Below are 21,277 nucleotides of genomic sequence, written 5' to 3' on the forward strand. Positions count from 1 at the left end.
TATTCAGCATATGCAGTGAACCTTGATATTTCTAATTATTTTTACAATTATTTTACATCATGAGAAAACCTTTGGCTGTGTGTGTGTGTGTGTGTGTGTGTGTGTGTGTGTGTGTGTGTGTGTGTGTAAATGTGGGCACATGTCATTATGTATACTGTAGTGGATCTGGGTTGCTGTGTATTCAGGTCCTACACCCACAGCACACACTGCAGTGTATGTATCAGTAAAACAGTGGCATGATCTCCTGATTCTCTCTCTCTCTCTCTCTCTCTCTCTCTCTCTCTCTCTCTCTCTCTCTCTCTCTCTCTCTCTCCTCTCTCTCTCTCTCTCTCTCTCCTCTCTCTCTCTCTCTCTCTCTCTCCAATGAGGGCATTAGTATTTGAGGTTACCACTATTATCATGGCCAGTGTGTCCTGGTGGTCACAGGACCTGGCCTAGATTCAAGCCCTGAGTTCTGTCGCATTCAACCTGCTGGAGCTATGCTTGAGCAAAGAGAGCTGCTCTGACTGCAGGGAGCAGATTACATTTAAACTTTGCATTTCACCAGCGCTTTATGTCCAACTTTGGCTGGGTAGAGGGAACCCACATACTACACACCCATCACTACACCCCATTACCTGTGGCTTTTGCTCTAACTATACTTTTACACAACTGATCCAACTGAGGCCCATGCACTTTCATGCATGCCCTGTTCAGGTAGATCTGTTTCAGCTAATCAGCATGAGGCTCTTAAATGGATCAGGTGTGAAAGGGAAACAAAAACCTGCAGGACAGGGGGGCCTTGAGGACCTGGTTTGGGGGCCACTGCTATAGATCTGGGCTGTCTTGACTTCAGATGCAAAAGTGTTTCCTGTAGATTTTTAAATGTATTTTAATGAACTGATTGATTAATGGATATATAATAACGATTACTGTTTGAGTTAATTTCGAAATTCTCATTTGTTTGTAATTTTTATTTGTAATGTAATGTATTATTATTATTATACATTTGTTTTTATTTATATTTATACTGTGGTGATCAGCAAATATAGGTCAGAGTTTACCCACTTTGTCTTTTATTTGCCTCTACATCACCATCATCGCCCCTTTCTTCCTCTCTCCGCCCAGCGGGGACACACGGGGCTACAAATGTTAACGACCGCATCTGAACCAATCATCTATGGGCTGCCAGTGCACTCGACCAATCAAAAGAGAGAAACTCTGTGATCCCGCCCTCTCACGCGGTAGGTTGGCCCGTAACAAAAATGACCTAGTGCGTGTCAGTTAGGGACGGAGCTGTTAGCAGTAGCATGTCAACAGAGCTGCCGGGGAAGGTCGACAGTAGGACAGCATCTTCCCTTAGCATCTAATTCACCTGTCTTTCATTTGTTTTATTGGACTAAGTCCTCAGTGGAGACGCAGGTAACAGGCAGAAGCCAACGTTTACCTGGTGATTTTTAGTGGGTAACCCATCTGGCTAGCTGGTTGGTAAGCTAGCGCCAACTTCGGTTTCTATCTGCTGTTAAGTTTAGCCGAAATTGCTATCTGAAGATCCTCAGTCATGGCTGCGCTCAGAGCCTCGTACCACAGGATTTTGGACAGAATCGAGCACATTCTGCCGGCGAAGTTGAGACCTTTGTACAACCACCCTGCAGGTAATTTAAAAACAAACAAACGTGCATCCAGCATCTTAGTTAGCAAGCTGTGCCGGTGATGTTCGGCTAAGGTGACAACCAAATCTGGTGATGATTGTGGATGCCTGGTGATGGTTTGAATGATGGGCCTGTGTCAAGATGAGCCTATCGAAGTGACAGTGTGTTATTGTACTCGGGATACGGATGCATTGATTGTGATTCTGTGCTCAGCTGATAAAATAGTAACATCTTGACATTGGTGCTTATCGCAAATGTGTCTGGGAGACCCTAATCTGCTGGGATAACTCTGGGTTAAGCTCCGCAGCAGCCCTGTCTGCGAAGGAGAAAGGCTGAACTGAAGGCAGGAGGTTTGCAGCTATGTCTGCCTGCCCTTAACGCCAAACTTGCCCTCAATTTTTACTGTGGTGTGCTGGTTTTGATTTGTGGGCGGCCATAATATCTTGCAGATGATACAAAATCTCACTCAAATCAACCGTGCCTTTCCGGTAGGATTGTCATTTAGATTTTATTAGTTTGTCTCCTTTCAAAAGAGGAGATCAAAGTCTAGAATGGACCGTTGCTGTTGCAGGGATATAAACTCTGTCTGCTGTCCCAATAAAGTCTTTTCAAACACCAGGCCGTGCCATATACGACTGTGGATGGATGATTAAAGATTATTTTGCAATGTTGGCTGCTGATCATAACAATTGTGGGCTGATGTTCAACCAGTTGTTCAGACAAACCTGTTCTAACAACACAGCGTTTCGCCTCCTGCAGTCACATCTGATGAACAGCATTCCTGTGTCCTCCACAAGTCAAGAGGGGCAAAATGTTGATCTCTGAAGTTTGCTCTGATGTGCAGTAGTGTAGCTCACATACATATTCATATTCAACATGGACACAAATATTAACTTAAACTGGTGACCTGAGATTAAGGGTTATGGTACATTGCACCAGAGCGCTGCTGGCAAAAGCCTGCTTTGTGTGTCTGTGTAGGGATACCGGCATGTAGAGCTCAGGTTGTCAAGGACAACTTCCTACCCACATGCTACTCAGGGGTGGGGACCAAAGCCAACTCCCTATAGTATGATTGGCTGAGACATACTTCGCCTTCTTTTTCCCGTCTTCCCTTCTTTTTAGCCTTCAGCAGTGTTATCTAACAACAGAGGCAACTAAAGACAGACTGGTATCTTTTCAGTGTCACCCATATTTTTCCTTCCTCTGTGTTTTTAATAGCGTGTGCCTGTGAGTAGTGTGTCTGAGCGACATCCAACATTTTTTCTAAACCAGATTTCATTAAAATGCAGGTTCGTCCCACAGATGGAAATTTCCATAGCTGTGAATATCCAACACCAGGCGGCATTGCTTAGCCCATTCAAAAACATTACTACAATTAAACCACAACTGTGCGTAAGTGGTGATTCTAAATATCCAAATAAGCGCTCTTGTTGAACTGCAGCATCTGCAGGAAGTGATCCTGTAATGAGCTGTGGAGTGAATTTAGGTCGCAGAGCTGAAGCAAAAGCAGAAACCTCAGGGAAACACTAGTGAAAACAAAGGAATGCAAACCCAGTAAAATCTATAAATATGACAGCCAACTTTTTTTCTTTTTTCTTTTTTCTTTTTTAAACTTTGTTTGATTCTGATGTCTTTAGACACACCGATGTGTCCGAGCACGTCACAAATTACATCAGATATTCAAGTATTCCGCTTGTCTGTCTCGTACGCTGTCTGATCTCTTCACCCACTAGGAAGGCCTGTCAGGAGGATCAGACTGCTGCAGGAGAAAACCTGGGGGAATGAAACTATATTATATAACATGTATTTTTAGAATGTAATGTAATGACCTAATGTAATATAGTTTACCCTTTTTTCCTGTTTTTATTTTAGGTCCAAAAACGGTTTTCTTCTGGGCCCCGATGTTTAAATGGGTAAGAGCATTCCACACTGCCTATCTTGCACTAGTAATATTTACATATCCTAAACACACAAGACTGACCCTGCCACTGATGTGTGGTTAGTCTTATCAAGTCAAATTAATTTGTTGACGTAAGCATGTAAGTTTATCAACAGAATGTGATGATGGTAATCTGGTGTCGTCACCACGCAGGGTCTGGTCATCGCCGGCCTGGCTGATATGACTCGACCAGCAGAGAAACTCAGCACCTCCCAGTCAGGCGTACTGACGGCCACAGGTAAGGTGGAGCTCGTTTTGTCTTGTGGATCAGTAGGGAGCATTTTAATCCTCATTAAATCTACATTGCAAATGGAGTCGTCACCATTTGAGCCTCTGAGGGTGTCACGTCTCAGTTGAAATGTGGATTTATTAAATTTAAACTAGAGATCAGTTGACCTTAGCGTGCCCACTGGCTTTCCTGTTGTGCCTAATAACCCGTGACAATTTGATTTGAACAAGAAGAAAGGAGTGTGTTTGTGAAAGGAATATGTATTCTCGTTGCACACACCGCGTTGTAGCTAATTTGAACATTTTTCACTCCTTCATCTGAAAAGAAAATGAAAGAGGAAATCTAAGGAAAATATTTTTTCTAACATTCTCAAAAATTGTGTTCCTTGCACTGTCGGATTTGTTGAAAATAATGAAGCGTTGACGTTTCATTTTATCTGCCAGTTTATCATGATAAACTTCAAGCCAAGAACACAATCTCCATTATAAAATCTTTCTCAAACCAGAGATGTTCAAAGGAAGAAACATCAAAGTTTAGTGACCCTTTGTCGCAGGCCCCCAAGAGGTGTTGTTTGTTGAAAGAAATTCAAACAAGGGAAGGTGGGAAATTCACTTTCCCATAAGGAATGCATGATAACAACTCAAAAGTGGACTCAGGCATTCACGGTGACTCCCTAAGCACTTTGATGAATTGAAAATGTGAAATTGTTGGTGATTGTCTTTAAACTGTGATCTTGCTAGGAACACATACTGTAGCAGCTGGAGGAAGGTGACTAGTGTTACATGGAAGAGAGAGACACATATAGATGGCACTCAGTTATTCCAAGTCCACAACATTGTAATTTACTGTCAGGATCTTTGATCATTTGAAAGACCTTTTTAAAGAATGTGTAAGCACTCAGTGTTGAAAGATGTAAGTGCATATCAGGGTGCTTGTGATAATGAGACACTCTTTTCTACTTGGTAGAATGGTGATGGTAAAATTTCCAGAGCATTTGAGGCTACCAAAGGTGAAACACCTGCCTTGACATCACAGATTTACGTGCACCCAGAAGTGCAACGTAGTTAAAAATTTTTTGTCCCCGTAGCGTAAAGCTTTGGAAATTTGTCAGCTCTTCAAATGCAGTGACAGAGCACAACAGTGGGTCACACACATACCACTACTGAAAAGATGCAGCTTTTATATTACAGACATTTGTAATCTGATTTTTGAAAGCACTTATTTTGGAAAAAGTAGCTATGTGCAGTAATGTAGAAAATTGAGGAAGCATCGTGAGATGCATCGTGCAGTCAAATCGTTGACAGGTGAATCATAATCGAATGTAGTCGTGAGGGCGGTGAACATTCACATCTCTACTGTAGAGAGTGGTGCGACAACATTTTTCTGCATTTTTCTGGATGCAGAAATTAATTTGAAAAATGTTCAAATTAAGCGCAGGGTTAATGTTGTTTAGCATCTAAAACTCACTTTAGCAATGAGTATAGCTCAAAACACACGATTGATTGCTCATTGGCTCTTGGATGAAGTTAAATGGACATCGGAGCATGAGCGATATACTTCCAGCTTTTCAAAGTGTGTCGGGGCAAATGACTCTGTTGAGCTCTGTCTTGAATTCATGACATACATTTCCGGTATTGTTGACGTTGAAGGTTTGTGTGAGAGTCTGATGATCTGTGACAAAGGTTGACTGGTGCGTATGTTCATATGTTTGTGCAAACAAATCTTATCTGCTGCTCTTCTGCCAGAACATTTACTGCGCTCTTATGAACACCAGTTTATTTGACTTTGCTGTGCTTAACCTTCACTTTTCCTGTTTTTGTTCCCCACCAGGGCTGATTTGGTCCAGATATTCTTTGGTAATCATCCCAAAGAACTGGAACCTCTTTGCTGTCAACTTCTTTGTTGGGAGTGCTGGAGCGTCCCAGCTCTACAGGATTTGGAGGTGTGTGTGTGTGTGTGTGTGTCTGTCTGCTGAACCCAGAGCGATAATCAACCTGTCAACAACAGATTCTGGCAGTGGAGTGCCTGCCTGTATCATCTCTGTAGAAATTATTTTAGTCATCTCGTCGAGGATAAGCGCAGCAGTTTTGTTAAATATGTATTCCTTATTCTGATAAGAAATCATGGTGACAAGTTATTCTTTAACTAGGTGCGCGGCAGCTTCTAACCTCAAGGAGTGGTAAATGTATAACATTAAGTTCTTGTGCGCCTATTTTCCTTTCTTTTTTGGTTAGTAATCAACTAAACTTGGTCAGGGAAGTAAATCTGTCTAAGTGTGAGAAAGAGGAAAGGTCAAAGACAGACTCAGAAATAGAGATGGGAAGTATGAGCTTGTCTAGAGGAAAATATTGCAGTATTCCAGTGAAGAGAACAGATAAAACATCAAATTTGACTTGATATTTGATAGTAAAAAAAAAAAAAAAAAAAGACATGTAATACAGTGTTCATACAAAATTTATAGGTAAAAAATAAAATGATCTAGTCTTTTTATAAATAAAAGTGCATCGCATAGAAGAGAATTTGATGTAAAAATTCCTTGAGGTTTCAATGTATGTAAATCTTTGTCATTCATCATTAAAAGAGCTTTATTCAAATAAATGCAATGACGAACATCTGGTACTGTTTAACACAATGTCAAATTTTCCTCCCTCTTCTCTTCCTCGCAGATACCAGCAGGAGCAAAAGGCGAAGGCCAAGGAGGCTGCCGAGTCCTGAGTGTGTTCATGTCGCCAATCTTCCACTTGAGTGAATTGAAAGGGAGGCGGCACAGTGGCCACAAACCTGCCCCTTCTCACATCAGCTCTGCATCTCACACAGTCGCCAAGACATCCATGCATAACCATTATTTACCACAGAAAGCCTGTGTTTTTCCCTGGTGGAATTGGCAAGGTTTCAGTTTCCTCAGGGTGTAAAGAGAACATTTTTAACCGTAGTCAACACCATGTCAAGAATGGTGGTCATCAACGCACAAATTGTTCTTTTAAGTACTACTTGTTCTACAAATTGTATGATTGTACATTCTTAAATTAATGAAGTCCATACTTTATACAATATCATACTCGTCTTGGGAAGTTTTGCGTTTCTCCATCCGTTTCAGGTTGTAGTAATCAGTAACCTCACTGCAGTAATTTCCCAGAGTTACATCTTGGATAGTGTTGAATGGGTTTAAAGAATGTTTCACAATGATTTAAGAAAGGTGGTCACATTATTACATTTGTGTTTTCATTACTTATTTATGGTTTGGTAGCAATCATGGAAGCTGTACCTTGATAATTATTAAATCATTCTCGATTACCATCCATTTTAATGGCTTTAACTGTAAATTAGAGTGAGGAAATAAAATTTTCTCTGATAGTCAAGAGTTATAGAAAGCTGCTGTTTGTTTTCTTGCTGATTCTTATCATCGGGAATATTTACACCAGTGTCTCATATTTAAATGTGCATTTATGTTTAGGATCAACTCTGTCAAGGTACTGGAAGGGCCCACCAGGAAACCATGGTGGTTGAAGGCTGACACTGATATCACAACACTGCTGATGGATTCCTCGTTACTAGAAAGCTGTTTTATAATTGTGTGTGTGTGTGTGTGTGTATAATATTCATACATGTTCCCACTAGATACATCCCCTTACTATACAAGCAATAATCGGTGTTAATCCCATTGTGTATTATATTCTGAACCCCTGTATGAACGGCACTTATAAGGTTTCTCTCTATGGCTCTGTGGCTATGTAATGGCTATGTAATGCTAATAAACTGTTTAACACCTATGGTTGATTTAAAGCTTGGACTCAGGTAATTTTCAGTGTCAGTCATTAGGAAGTGACACTTTGGAGTGGATTGAATATGCTTTTATGATACCAAAGTTGGTAATGAAGGTAGGCCATAAAGGCGCCTGGCTGTCGCAGAGATAAAATGCCGGGGTGGGACAGCACTGGGCTGGTGAGGGCCCTCAGATTTGGTCATTCTGGCCTGGGACAAAAAAATACACCGAAAACATATCAAATGGTTCAGAATAACTACAGTAATTGTACCTGTGGCTGTATCATACAGAAGCCACTTGGTATTTTTAATATCACATTAAATGTGGCCTCTAGTCACCCAGCCCTGACACTCTGGGGCAAGAGGAGCCTTGATCTCTCTCATCTGTTGTAATCTTGTATTGCATTATCCCCTGACATGGGGCACATTGCCAGATACAACAAAAGCCAGTTCCACAACATCAGCTGAGCTTTGCATGGAGTCATCTGATTTACAGGTCAAGGTTCAGATGACAAGGTCATACCTTCAGCTTTCATTCTCCAGTTTGGATAACAATGGATTTCTAGCACACACATGAGCTTAACTGCAGTAAATTGCGTATCAGCCTCATTAACTTCACTGACATTCAAATGATTGTCTTAAGGACAACTAATGAGAAGTTTGACTGCCATACAAACCTCTGCAAATTACCTGATAATTTAGTCTAAAACTCATGTATGTTAGATATATCAATAATTTCAAAATACTTCTGTCAACATCCAATTGTTCATTGGTCAATTCAGAAGATAGATTGATGGGTGCAACAATCTCGTTTCTTATTTTAGAGTATGCTTCAAATGACTTTCCTCAGGCTGTAAATGAGCAAGTAACATCTCTGTTTTACACAAGCCATCAGACCTAGGTTTATCAATAAGTAATCATTAGGTGATAACTGACTCCTTACCTCTTAAGCTGCTCAAAGCCAAGTGCAGCAGTCCGCTAGTGCCGGCCAGTCACACAGCACACATCACCGTGACTTCTTATTACATCATTAACACTTTTCATTTTTGACATTCTTGCATTGAAGCCCCGACTAGGCTGTTGTCCTCCAGGATTTTTACCTTTATAAAAGCGCATTAAGTGCTTATTATAAACGGGCAATCGGTTATTTTCTGTAACTAAAACCAGCAGTGGCACAAATAGGTCATCTGGCTTTGGGCAACCCTAAAAGGTAAGACTCCAGTTAGATGATGTCTGATGACGTGTAGGAGAAAACTGTTACTTGCGCAAATGTAGTGAGTTTCCTTTAAAAAAAAATATTACAAAATTAAACTTAGATGTTGTTGCACCTGTCATCCTAACCTCTAGGCTTTTAGAGTTGTACAATCACCCTGTCACTATGAGGTCCATTTAGGACCATCAGTCATATTGTAATGCCAAGCAATGAGCCCAAGTTTCACTATGAAATGCATCTTCAATTGGACTGATTTATAATTGTGAAATCCACTTTAAGTTATTTAACAAAGTGAATGGGAAATACAGGTCAGCATAAGTAACCCAGTAAGAGGAGATGTAAACTCGTGCAAGGAGAGAAACGCACCTACACCGATAGACAGTAACCTTTGTTATTTGGATGATTTGAGTGATGGTTACTGACTAATGTTGCATCCCTGTCAAAATACTTGATTCTGTATTGTAAATCACCATCACACAAAGCATGATAACCAGAAAATTTTATTGACAACCAAAAACCAGAACGGCTTTAGCGTTTTCACGCCAACACGGGGTGCGCTGACTTTCATGGGCTTTGCGATCTTGGGTTTTGGTGCAGTCTTGGCAGGGGCCTGCAAAAAACAGGAAGACAATGTAAGAACAGAAAACCATCACCGATATCACACAGATTCCTACAGCAAAATTAGAAGATTATTTGTTAATAATCCAGTGAATACTGATATCAAAGGAAATAGGGCAGGCTGAGAGGCTACCTAACAATGAAATTTAAGTATGCAGCCAACAAGTTGCCACAAAGCAGATTACTAAATAGCCTGGATTAACATGCAGGTAAAAAAAACCAAAACAAAACAAACAATAAAAACAAAAAAAAAACATCTAACATCACTGACCCAACATGGACAGGTCAGAAAATTAAAAAGCACAGCTCGTTTTCTTTCCGTCCTGACTGTACAATGTGACCAACAGCTGTGATAACTGCACACTGTGCAATCAAGCCTGCAATGCAACTGAAGAGTTTATACTAATTGTTTCTATTTCATAGTAGGTTCAGCTGTCAACTACCAAATTTGTGCAAAAAACAAAAAACATCCAAAAGTGTGTATCCAGATTTGGCCACTGTTAGACTAGCAGCCACTGAACAGACAACAAGACGACGACGTTTGGCCTGACCAGAACTAAGAAGACGTCTTAAAGACCTATTTGTGACGTCACAAACTGAGCATGTATGAGCAAAAGCACAAGAACAGATTTCAGGGAAGTTAGGACAAGCTTCTGCTCTCCAGTGGAGGACTATTAAAACCGGTGCTGGCAGTGGCAGATTTGGCACCAATACCAATCTGTTCACCGAAAGTCAAGCTTCCACGAGTATTAAAATAAAAAAAAAAAACGTTTTTGAGTGGAGAGGGTCTTTAAACTCCCACCCACATATACAATACAATACAACATATACCTGTGCCTTGCCTAAATGGAATACAATGGTGAAAGTGGGAGGGATGTTGTTCCTCTCACTTCTCCCACACCTTTTTCCAAAGCAGTCTAAAGATCCAAGTACTGACCTCTTGGGCGAAACTTGTTCTTTGACTTTGGGGATTTTTGCAGGTATTTAAAGAGGCTCTAACTGAGACACAGCATAAAAAAAGAGATCTTACCTTTGCACTGGGAGCAGAGGGCTTCTTGGTTGCCTGTTTTGCCTTCTTGGCCTCTTTGGCAGCCCTGGGAAACAAAGTAAAGCATGAGCCAAATTTAAATGTCAGAGCAGCAGACTGATGGTTACAGTCAAGGTTTGCAGGCGATACTTCACATAATGGATCTAAAAAAGCCCTACACGCCTAATCAATGCACATACCACTAAACTGGTCTACAAGTAAACAAAGTAATCACATGTCAAGCAAACTAGATTTATGATCATTACCAGAGGCCCATGTAACTGATTCTCTCGTTTAAAGAGACAATCAAGGGTCAAGTGTTCACCACCCATACAACATTTACATTTAACAGTGAAATGCATGTAACATGCGGAGACAAAGCAAAATCCTTACAGTAAACACTGATGGCAAATGTAGAGGAAAAAATGAAAGGGAGCTTTTAATTTGTTGGTCAGTAATTGTGTGGAAAAAATAGCTTGTGCAAAATCTAATTTAAGCAGGCAATTACATCTTCATTTGCTCTTGTGCTGGAACACACTACGCTGACGTATATTGGCATGTAGACAGAAAATTTTAAGTGATAGTTTAGACTCTTATCAACTGTAATACCCCTTGTGGGGCGGCAGTGGCGCTTGCACATTTTGGAAGGGGAATGTTAAGAGTGATGAAAGAGAAACTTCAAATCGTGCTGTTTTCTGGTCTATATGTACATCATTCATTTTGGAGCAGCAAACTCCCAGTGAAACTCATTTTCACGTCAGGGAGAGATCTGATGATCGTTGTGGACATATTACACTTGCATGAAGCAGCAAATTAGGACTATATGGTTAAGAATACAAACTATCACTTCAAATTACAGCCCTGCTTGCACTGGTAAAATAAGAGAAAAAATTATTTTCACACTGGACTCATGGAAGCTGTTGGAGAATTACACTGCAGCATGAATTAGGCTTTCTTCCAATGCCTTTTAAGTGAGAGAGGCTGCTTCTACAAGCAAAAATCAAATCCCCCATTAAAATCACTTCAGCTAGAGCCCAATAAAACCGAGATGTAAAGCCACATCTTAAAAAGAGACCCATTGCTGACAGTTCATCAGCATGACATCCTTAAGCCCAAAAATGAAGAGCAATGGTGGATGTTTTTCCTTCCAGGCAAGGGGAAAAAATATCAAGAGATCAACATCAGGCAGGATCTGGCTGCCAGACTCTTACCTGATGGCCTGCTCCCTCTGGGCCTTGCGGACCTCAGGCTTCTGGTTCCTCTTGGCCATGATCTCAGCCAGGGAGGCGCCAGTGATGGCCCTCTGGAACTTCACTGCGCGGCGTGTACGCTTCTTGGTCACCTCTTCCTATCAAAACAATTATGAAGGGAACCAAATTATTATCTGACACAATGACAAATTAATTATTCACCGTTGATGGATGAAGAAGCACATGGCGGTGAAGAAAGCAATGGAGATATTTTCTGTCCTACATTACTGGTGGATCTTTAGTTTCTGCAACTGTAGATCCGCTACAGACAAGTAACTTCAACTAAAGAAACATGTACCAAGATATGGAATGTCAGAGTGCCCCTCTGTGTAAATGAAATAATCTTCAATATCATAAAAAAAAAAAAAAAAAACACACACATACAAATGTCTCAATATTACTAATGCATCAGTGGCACTGAACTCCGAACAGCAGAAAACTAGAGGACACAATTACTCTTGAATGAGTCGCAGCTAGCTTGTAGGAGAGTTTGGAGGCTGGCAAATTGTGAAAAGCCAGAAAGACGTCATTGGCCAGTACTAGTGATCTCCTGTTGTTCTGTGGCTGCGGGTGTGGAGTGAGCACTGCTGCAGAGACTGTAAAACACAGCCTTGCAACACACATAACACAGGACCAACACTGTGCACACCATCCACCGCAGCCAAACCTATTCTGGCGGTGCCGAGACAAAAATGAAATGAATGTGTAACATGAGGAAGTCATGTCCACAGCATTCAGCTGAAAGTGGATGCAAGGGGTCATGTATGACCCCTTGCAAATACATTAGATGTGGGGGGAAATTATTCACCTAAGTATCACAATTCTTTTACAGTTTTTAAATCTATTTTTTCATTATTGAACTGATTTTAAGTAAAAATATTGGTATATGAAACTATATGGCCTGAAGAATCTGTTGGTCCCATGTCACGCCATATCATGCCATGCTAAGCTGCTGGCAAGAGGGCAAAATATTGCTCCAAGGTTAGACTAAATTTTGACAAGGGAAAAACATGACTTTTTTTTTTTTTAAAGGGATCCATGACCTCTGACCTCCAGATTTCTGAATGAAAATGGGTTCTATGTGCACCAATGGAACTCCACTGTGCAGACATGCCCACCTCATGCTAATCCCATGCAGTTTGGTTCAAAACCATGGAGGTTTTTGCATGCAGTACAAATGCGTTATTTTGGCCTATTCTAAAATGACATATTTGTGTATACTGGAGCCTAGACAGTCTTGCGGTTGCATAAATTGGGTTTGACTGGAAAGCTGAGACTCTTGTGGAATCAATGAGTTCAGTTTTACTCAAATGTAATGATGTTTGCCCCCAAGAAACCAATTCATTGAAATGAGACCAATTTTTGGAATTTAATGCCATGAAACTTAATACCCACAAACTAGAAGGTAATTACAAAACAGAAATCGTAATAAGATGTAATATGGAATCACAATAACTGCAGAATCGCAAATACTTAAGAACCATAATGCATATTGAATCAGCACCAAAGTATCAAATAGGGAGATAAGCATATCGTCCCAGCCCTAAAATACACAGCCTACTTACAGACTGGCCCTTCTTGTGCTTGCGCCTGTACAGGACAGTCCAGTTGATCTGTCTGGGGTTTCTCTTGGCCAGGAAGGCAGACTCACACTTGGCGTTCAGGAACTGGAACACCTGATGAAGACATGATGAAGACACTCAACTCACTGCTGTCCAGTAAATGACACACATGGCAACAATACTGCGGTGTGTCTGACCGGCCTGTCACCAACTAAAGGGCGACTCCTGCCAAAACTCTGCCTCTGTCATAATAAACTGTCAGCGGCAGCTTCGCCCAGCTAACGTTAGCAAATGTAGCTAGCTTAGCAGTTACATAGGGTTCAATGGGAGCCGGCTAGGGCCTAACTACACGGACTATGGTTTGTTTACTTTATACACATCCCAAAGAGGCTCCAAGGGCAAGAAACCCTTTAGAGAGCCTTATACGAAACGCTACACTGAGCTAACAGACAGCTTGGTATCAGACTGGGGCCACAGGTTTTACCTTCCGTCTATCCTGGCGTATCGGCGGCCATGGCCGGGGTATATTTTATACCCGCTGAAACTGCACAACTCGACCCTGGAAACAGTAAATGCAAGTCATCAGTGAAAGAATAGGATTTCACTGCACACATAACAGTGATAACATGGACATGGACTTTATTTCAATGATGTGATGGCAATAGATTGTATTCCGTAAACTCACTTCATGATGGCTACGAGAGGGCACCAAACCGGAAAGGAAGATACCGGATCCGGAAACCGAGTTGTGTGACTCGTATCGTTTTTGTACAATCACAGCGACTGTTCGTTTTTTATTTATTTATTTATTTTTTTATTTGATTTAACTGATTAAGGATAAAATACACATACAATAAGAAATCGCTAAATTAAATATATAATTTTGACGACTCGTTAATTCGCTGACGTCATAATGTTGCGGTTGCCATTACTACAAGCGGGAAGTCTGTTCTAATAGAACTACACATCAAAATTTTACACAAAATATATCAACCAAATCTACATCTCTCCACATTTTCAGACACTGGAAAAAATGTAATTTCTGCAATGATGAACCTGAATCTGTAAAGCATTAGCGTATTAAGCATATTAAGTGATTTAAAGAATATATAAAGACTGTCAAGCTTATGAACACTAAAAAAAAAAGTAAGAAAAAAAACTTAGTCTGATGTGTTGTATTCTTATTCTCTATTCTGAGACTGTACATTAACGGAGATATTTGTAATTAGAATTTCTACTTTTATTTTTATGTCATACTCCTGTTTCTTTGTACAACATCATGTTGAATACATGTGTCGAATATTGTGTATTTGAATATATTTTCGCCAAATATTTAATAATCGCAGTAAAGATCAATAAAGTTTAGATTATTTTATGTTGTTAGATGCTGGTTAGCGTCAGTCCGCCAACGTTACCTAGTAACGTTAGCGCGCTGTAGCGAGGCGTCTGCGTCAGTGTACAAACTTTGTAGTCTTTTTAAGCCCGAACACGTCAGTCACCAACGGAGAAGCGGTGCAGCTGGACTACACTTCCCAGCAGCGCCCTGGCGGAGCCGTTTGAACTTCTCGGTCTTCGACAGGAGATAAGCGCTCGTCTTCCACCCTGCAGCTTCCACAGTTGTGAGGCAGCGAACCACCAGGGCTTGTCCAAGATGGGAGTATCAGATGTGAAATTTGATACAAACGCTGGTGAGTGTCAAACCGATCGCTTTGATCAATCGGTGGCGACATCCACCGCTTCGATTAGCGACGTTTATAAACCTTTATCACCCCCGAAGCGTTTGTCGTTAGCTAATGTTAACGTTAGTAGCTAACCGCGGATTAGCTTTGTGGTGCCATTCACAGCGACATCAAAACATCCCGTGTCTGTCCTCAGAGGAGCCAAGCACAGGCTGTCTCTCATGTGTCTTGCTAAAGCGCTAGCTAGCTGTCAGTAATATAAATCGTACTCTCTGTGAACCCAACAAAATATTGTGGCTAGTAATTTAGCCAACTCTGTCTTTTAACTCGTGCCTTACCTATTACACATCCAAATCTCAGTGTATTTTGACTCCTGATGCCTCAGTTCACATCTACTAGACATAACTTAATAGATGACCAATATCTGTGATCTGTGCAGCCATAATTCATAATCAGATTAGTTAATGTTCCATTGCCTGTGTTTTCTGTCTTCTGTTTAACAGATCTTTAGACGTGATGGATAAGGTGTGTCTTTAGCTACATTAGTGCTTACTTCTTTTCTTAGGTGTGCCTCTGTGTGCTCAGCTACTGTGACTGCCTCGTGCTGTAGTCATAGTGATGGACAACACTGATTGGGATTTCCTGTCCACTCATTTTGCTTCTTTATCCTCCCCCTTCTTCTTTGACCTTTAAGGACCGTTGTGGACCTTTCAGCGCAGGGAATACAAAGTTGGATCCCAGTTTCCACCTGCTCGGAGGACCACACCACCCTCATCCTGGATCGCAACCACATCATGAAGCTGGACCATCTGGAGAGGAGCCCAAGCCTCCAGCAAGTGAGTCAAGCTTCACCTCCACTATGTGTTAAAATGTGTTGTTGCCCACTAGTGCATACAGTTTCCCAACATACCTTGTCTTATTGTGCCTACCTGTATGTCTTTAGCTTTCTGTGGCCAGCAACCGTCTGGTGCGAATGATGGGTGTGTCTCGACTAACAGAGCTGAGGGTCTTGAATCTTCCCAATAATAGCATTGGCTACATCGAGGGGCTTAGAGACCTACCGCACCTCGAATGGCTCAACCTGTCTGGTAACAATATAAAGGTGAGGAGAGAGGGGATCCATAAAAGCACTGTGCTTCTCTCATTCCTCTGTCGTACCATTATTTGTAGAGTTATGATATACAGCATAGGAATGTTATAGCATGGATGAGGTCATTAGTTTCAGTCTGTATGATAATATGATACAAGTTTCACTGATTGTTCACTTTTTCACTCAGGTCATTGAGCAGCTTAACAACTGCATTTCCCTGCAACACCTGGACTTGTCTGACAATAACATATCTAGCATTGGTGATATGACTAAGCTGGTAGCGTTGAAGGGAGCATTGAAGCCTCTCCGGTCAAAAAGTGTACCTGAATAAACAAATAAATGCACTTGTCAAGCTTGAGGTTATAGTGTAATTTTCTCTCTTTGATTGATTTACTGTCATTTCTTGCAGACACTATTGCTCCATGGCAACAGCATCACAACACTTCGAACTGCTCCTGCCCACTTACCTGCTCATTTATCCATTCTCTCCCTGGCAGAAAATGAGATAAGGGATCTCAATGAAGTAATGACATTTTCTATTTAACACAACACCAGTGCCTAAATCAATTAAGTACCGGCTTATTGCAGCTGGCTAATTTCTGGAGGTGTTTGTTTTACCTGCACATTCTCTAATTTATTTCAAACTGTTTCATAGGTGTCATATCTGGCAATGCTCCATGAGCTGGAGCAGCTCTCCATTATGAGCAACCCCTGTGTTATGGCAACTCCCTCACTGCCTGGTTTTGACTATCGGCCTTATATCATGAGTTGGTGCCTGAGCCTCAAGGTCCTAGAGGCTATGTAGTTTCACAAAAAGAGGGGTATGTACATTTCTTTTCTGTGGCATGATAAAAGATTGCTAAGGTACATGCAGTGATATTTAAATGCCAGTCTCTTATGTCTTGATTGTCATGATTACAGTCTCAAAGCAGAGTGGCTTTACAGTCAGGGCAAAGGTCGTTCGTATCGCCCTGGTCAACATGTGCAGCTGGTTCAGTACCTTGCTACTGTTTGCCCTCTGACATCTTCTCCAGCCCTGGAGACTGCTGAGGACGCCAAGCTTGAGAAGATCCTGAGTAAGCAGAGGTATGAGCCCAAGCCTTGACAATCATACAGACCTCAAGACTTTAGAACTGAAAAGATACTTAACACACAATATAGTGCTGCTAGGCAATATGATATTTACGATACTAAGGACATTACCTTGAAGGACACTCTTGGTGATCACCCTGCTATACTCACTGTTCTCTCCCATACATGTAAATATTTGTGTAATTTTTCTTTCCCCATTGCCTTGACCAATTTGGCTCTCAGGTTTCACCAAAGCCAGTTGTTACAGCAGAGCCAGGGAGGCTGTCACAGCCCTCCTCGCCCAACTCAACTGGATGTAGACAAACAGAGCCCTCAACATACAGTTCCACAAGGGGGAGCTGGTGAGGTGATGAAAGCCCCTGCTGCTGCGCCAGCTGCTGTACCACTAGTCAGAGAGACAGGTAAAAGATCTGCTGCTGCTGTTTCCCAAATTATCCCTTTATATATTTACCTGTTCTTTTTTATCCTACATCTGATGGTAATTTCCCTTTTCTTACTTAGAGCCAGCTGTGCAGTACAATACCTGGATTGGCTCTGACTCATCCCACCCGTCAGTGCCTATGATTCGCAGCCCGAGGGTTACAGAGGAACCCATCCATTTAGAGGATGTGCAGACAGATGAGGACAAACTCAACGGCAGTCTGCTTTCCTCGGAGTCCACTTTCCTTCCCTTCACTCCTGACCTGGAGCCCCAGCAGACCCGCTCCGATAGCGAGGATGAGACAGAGACATTTGAGCCTGACTCTCTGGCCCCTGAGCGCCCAGCCCAACTCAAAAAGCTCCAGACAGACAATCATTCACCTTCAGTGAAAGAGCGAGAGCAGGTGATTGCGGAAGAGGAAGTCACGTCTGTAGCAGGTCAGCACAACAGTGCCTCAGCTACGACAGCTGGTCCGCTGGCAGTCAGTGGTAGCCCACCGCAAAGTGATCTGGAAGCATCCGCGGACTGTGGCAAAGAGGAGATGAAAGAGGGCCCCAAGCAGGAAGAAGTGGTGATATGTCCTAATAAATCAAACCTGGACGAAGCAGACAGAGCAGCAGTCAAAATCCAGTCGTGGTGGAGGGGACAACACACTCGCCATTGCCACCCGATGGCCAGAGAGGTGCGGGGTGAAATTCGCCTACGAAGGATGCAAGAGCACATCCTTTTCCTCTCTGGAGAGTTGGAGAGGTAACTGACAGACTATCACTATTCTCTCCTCACATTGTTGATGAAACAGTGATGAAGTATATCTGTTTGCTGTTTATTGTTGCATGCATGAGTTATGTAACAAGAAGGGTCATACATATTTATGCACATAGGATAATTTTAACAATGACTGTTAATAATCATAATCATAATTAATCATAAAAATATGTTTTGTCAACAGGGTGCAGAAGCAGTATGAGGAAGAACGGTTACAGAGGCTGGTTCAGGAGGAGGCAGTTAAGTTTATGTGGAAACAGGTTAGTTATTAAAATTATTTACCAAATCCAGACACCTTCACACACACACATTCACCAAGACTCAGTCATTTCATTTCATAAAAGATCTGTCTTCTTGGGGATGTTCCCAAAATTGTTGCTAAACAAATGGATGTATGTTTTCCAGGCAGTAAAAACATGTTATTACATGTTAGTATGACTACAGATAGGTGATTATAGCTTTAACTCCTACATAGTATGTCAACAAACAGCTTGGTTAATTTGTTTGACATTGATAAATTAAGAAATTGCAAGATACAGTTTTGATGCCAACATTTATCTATTTTTAGGGGATGCTTTGCTATGTGACTCATCAGGAAGCAAAGCAAGTATATAAGCCAGCTCCCTCAGTATTTTACACACAGTCTGTCCTCCCTACAGCTCCAGTCAATGCAGCAGTGGCAGCAGTCTGTTGAGCAGCAGCTGGCCAGCGTTTCCCAGGCTGTGACCTCAGCTCAGATCTCAGCTCCTGCACTATGTGGGCCCGCCTTACCTGTTGGCCCCAGCACCACAGACCCAGGTTGCACAGATGTGTCCTTCCCAGACTCGGGCTTCCAGTCCACCAGCGAACAGCAGGCAGCGCAGCAGGACAGCTTCATGAGCAGCGGGACGGCGGACTCTCTGGAGACGGTGCGAGCGCTGACATCGGTGACTACGGTTTACAGTGGCAGTGCTGCTGGTGGGGTGGACAGTCCAGACTGCAGCCTGCTGGAACAATACCTGTCCTCTGTGCAGCAGAGGGAGGAGGAGGCGGAGGAGGGAGCGGCCAGCGATAGAACAGAAACACCACAGCCGTCCTCACCCCTCTCCCCGAGCAAAGCAGCACAGCCTAACTCGCCCCCACAGGACGACAAGACAGCAGACAATAAATCAGAGGCTCCGTGCAAACCGGAAGCCTCTCCCAACCTTGTCTGAGTGTGTACGTTCAATAAGCACCTGTACAGGACTACGTCTACACATTAAGCACTGACTGTAGGATCGAGATGTGTCGCTACCTCTGGAAACTTTGAGCATGTTTTAAAACTGCTGACCCAGACCTAAAGTCAAAATATACATAATTGCCTTTGTTTTTCAAACTACAGGCAGCTGTTGAGGCAAAACGTAGCTTCCTGTGAATGTAACTCTAGTTTGTTTATACTTCACTACCCAGACCTGTTATTTAATGGAAATTTTCCCTTTGTGTGTAAAGAAAACAATTGTGATCTTGCTTAAGAGGGCATTAGTAACAATAGATAGGTTGCTCTCTACCTCTACTGATGAAGAACACCAGGCAAGGTATAATAACATATTTATTCTGTTGATATCCATTTATTTGTTTGAAACTGCAATAAATCTCATTAATAGTGTCATGAATTGTGGTTGAACTGACTTGTGATAAGCTCAATATACGTTACATAAACAACTGCAGGCATAGGTGTCCTATCAATGGCTGAGCTGTTTTTTGTTACCATGAAATATCAAAACAAAATAAATAACTAGTTCTCACCTGATGTCATGAATGATGAAATGATGTACCACAACATACATACAAGTGAAGAAATTAAACTGCAAAGTATTTCTAGCACATCTGATAAGTCCGTGACAGCTGACTGGGTTTAGGAGCTGTAACATGACCAATCATTACATCAAAGACCAGGGGGGCAGCTGAATTGGCTGGTGCACATACACTACTCACAAAAAGTTAGGGATATTTGGCTTTTGAGTGAAATTTATGGAAAATGTAAAAAGTTCACGCTACAGTGATATTATATCATGAAAGTAGGGCATTTAAGTAGAAGCATACACTGGTGATTTCCTCATCTCAAACAATTTCTTGAAACAAAAGCCAACAACTGGTGGATATACCACAACAAAAAATGTCAGTGTCAATAACTTGTCATGTGCCCTTGAGCATCAATTACAGCTTGACAACGACGTCTCATGCTGTTCACAAGTCGACTTATTGTCTGCTGAGGCATGGCATCCCACTCTTCTTGAAGGGCGGCCCTCAGGACATTGAGGTTCTGGGGTACAGAGCTCCGAGCCTCTACACGGCGACTCAGCTGATCCCATAGGTTTTCTATGGGATGCAGGTCTGAGAAAGTGCAGGTCACTCCATTTGAGGTACCCCAGTCTCCAGCAGCCGTTCCCTAATGATACGACCTCGATGAGCTGGAGCATTGTCGTCCATGAAGATGAAATTAGGTCTGTATTGTTCATGCAGGGGCACAATGACTGAATTAATGATGTTATTCAGGTAGCATGGGCTTGTCACTGTACCATTCAGTTCAAGTGTAGGGCAGTTCTGTGCTGACGTGTCGTCTTGGACTCATGATGTCAAGATGTGAACAGCAGGATGAGGAGGACTGTTTAAATGCCAATTCTAATTGAACCAGGAAATTTATTGGTTGATTCATGGATCAAACACCTGATGTGAATTTTGCTGTTAAACTTCTTGTTAGAGAACAGCAACTTGTGCAAAAAGTACTGAAACATTGAACAGTTGGACATGTGCATTCAAAAGTTTACGGAAGGTCGCATTAAGTTCACCTGTAAAGGTTATAATGCATTTTAGGTTCATCCTGAAATTTCACCCGAAAGCCGAATATCCCTAACTTTTTGTGAGTAGTGTACATTAGGAAGAAATTAAGCAGTATTCAGACCTAATTAGTATTTAGTAGTCGTCAAAGGACGGGTTGTTTTCTATGAGGTCCTATGCCACTTTAAATGAGATGCGAGGGC

General features: G+C 41.9%; 3 protein-coding genes and 1 non-coding gene across 4 annotated transcripts; 2 read left to right on the forward strand and 2 right to left on the reverse strand.

Annotated features, from left to right (window-relative positions):
• The first annotated feature begins 1,233 nt into the window (after positions 1-1,233).
• mpc2b (mitochondrial pyruvate carrier 2b) lies at positions 1,234-7,582 on the forward strand. The gene is made up of 5 exons (XM_030080090.1): positions 1,234-1,634; positions 3,504-3,544; positions 3,724-3,808; positions 5,630-5,741; positions 6,466-7,582. The coding sequence occupies exons 1-5, from the start codon at positions 1,541-1,543 to the stop codon at positions 6,512-6,514; spliced, it is 381 nt and encodes a 126-aa protein (XP_029935950.1). The 5' UTR covers positions 1,234-1,540; the 3' UTR covers positions 6,515-7,582.
• A 1,636-nt stretch (positions 7,583-9,218) lies between these two features.
• On the reverse strand, positions 9,219-14,066 carry rpl24 (ribosomal protein L24). The gene is made up of 6 exons (XM_030081625.1): positions 13,917-14,066; positions 13,717-13,790; positions 13,235-13,347; positions 11,631-11,767; positions 10,423-10,486; positions 9,219-9,384 (listed from the first exon to the last, which is right to left on the reverse strand). Exons 1-6 carry the CDS (start codon positions 13,919-13,921, stop codon positions 9,247-9,249), a joined length of 531 nt encoding a protein of 176 aa, XP_029937485.1. The 5' UTR covers positions 13,922-14,066; the 3' UTR covers positions 9,219-9,246.
• On the reverse strand, positions 12,146-12,326 carry LOC115380519 (small nucleolar RNA SNORA23). Its single transcript, XR_003930346.1, has one exon. It is a non-coding gene; the product is annotated as a small nucleolar RNA SNORA23 (small nucleolar RNA).
• Positions 14,067-14,882: 816 nt separating the features above from the next.
• On the forward strand, positions 14,883-19,909 carry cep97 (centrosomal protein 97). The gene is given in 13 exon segments (XM_030081317.1): positions 14,883-14,919; positions 15,496-15,511; positions 15,605-15,746; positions 15,854-16,012; positions 16,188-16,289; positions 16,410-16,523; positions 16,656-16,791; positions 16,794-16,821; positions 16,922-17,086; positions 17,315-17,493; positions 17,594-18,263; positions 18,463-18,538; positions 18,938-19,909. Coding segments are annotated over 13 exon segments (2,358 nt in total). The 3' UTR covers positions 19,472-19,909.
• The last annotated feature ends 1,368 nt before the right edge of the window (positions 19,910-21,277 follow it).

This window comes from Myripristis murdjan, chromosome 21 (assembly GCF_902150065.1).
Source record: "Myripristis murdjan chromosome 21, fMyrMur1.1, whole genome shotgun sequence".
Taxonomy (NCBI): domain Eukaryota; kingdom Metazoa; phylum Chordata; class Actinopteri; order Holocentriformes; family Holocentridae; genus Myripristis; species Myripristis murdjan.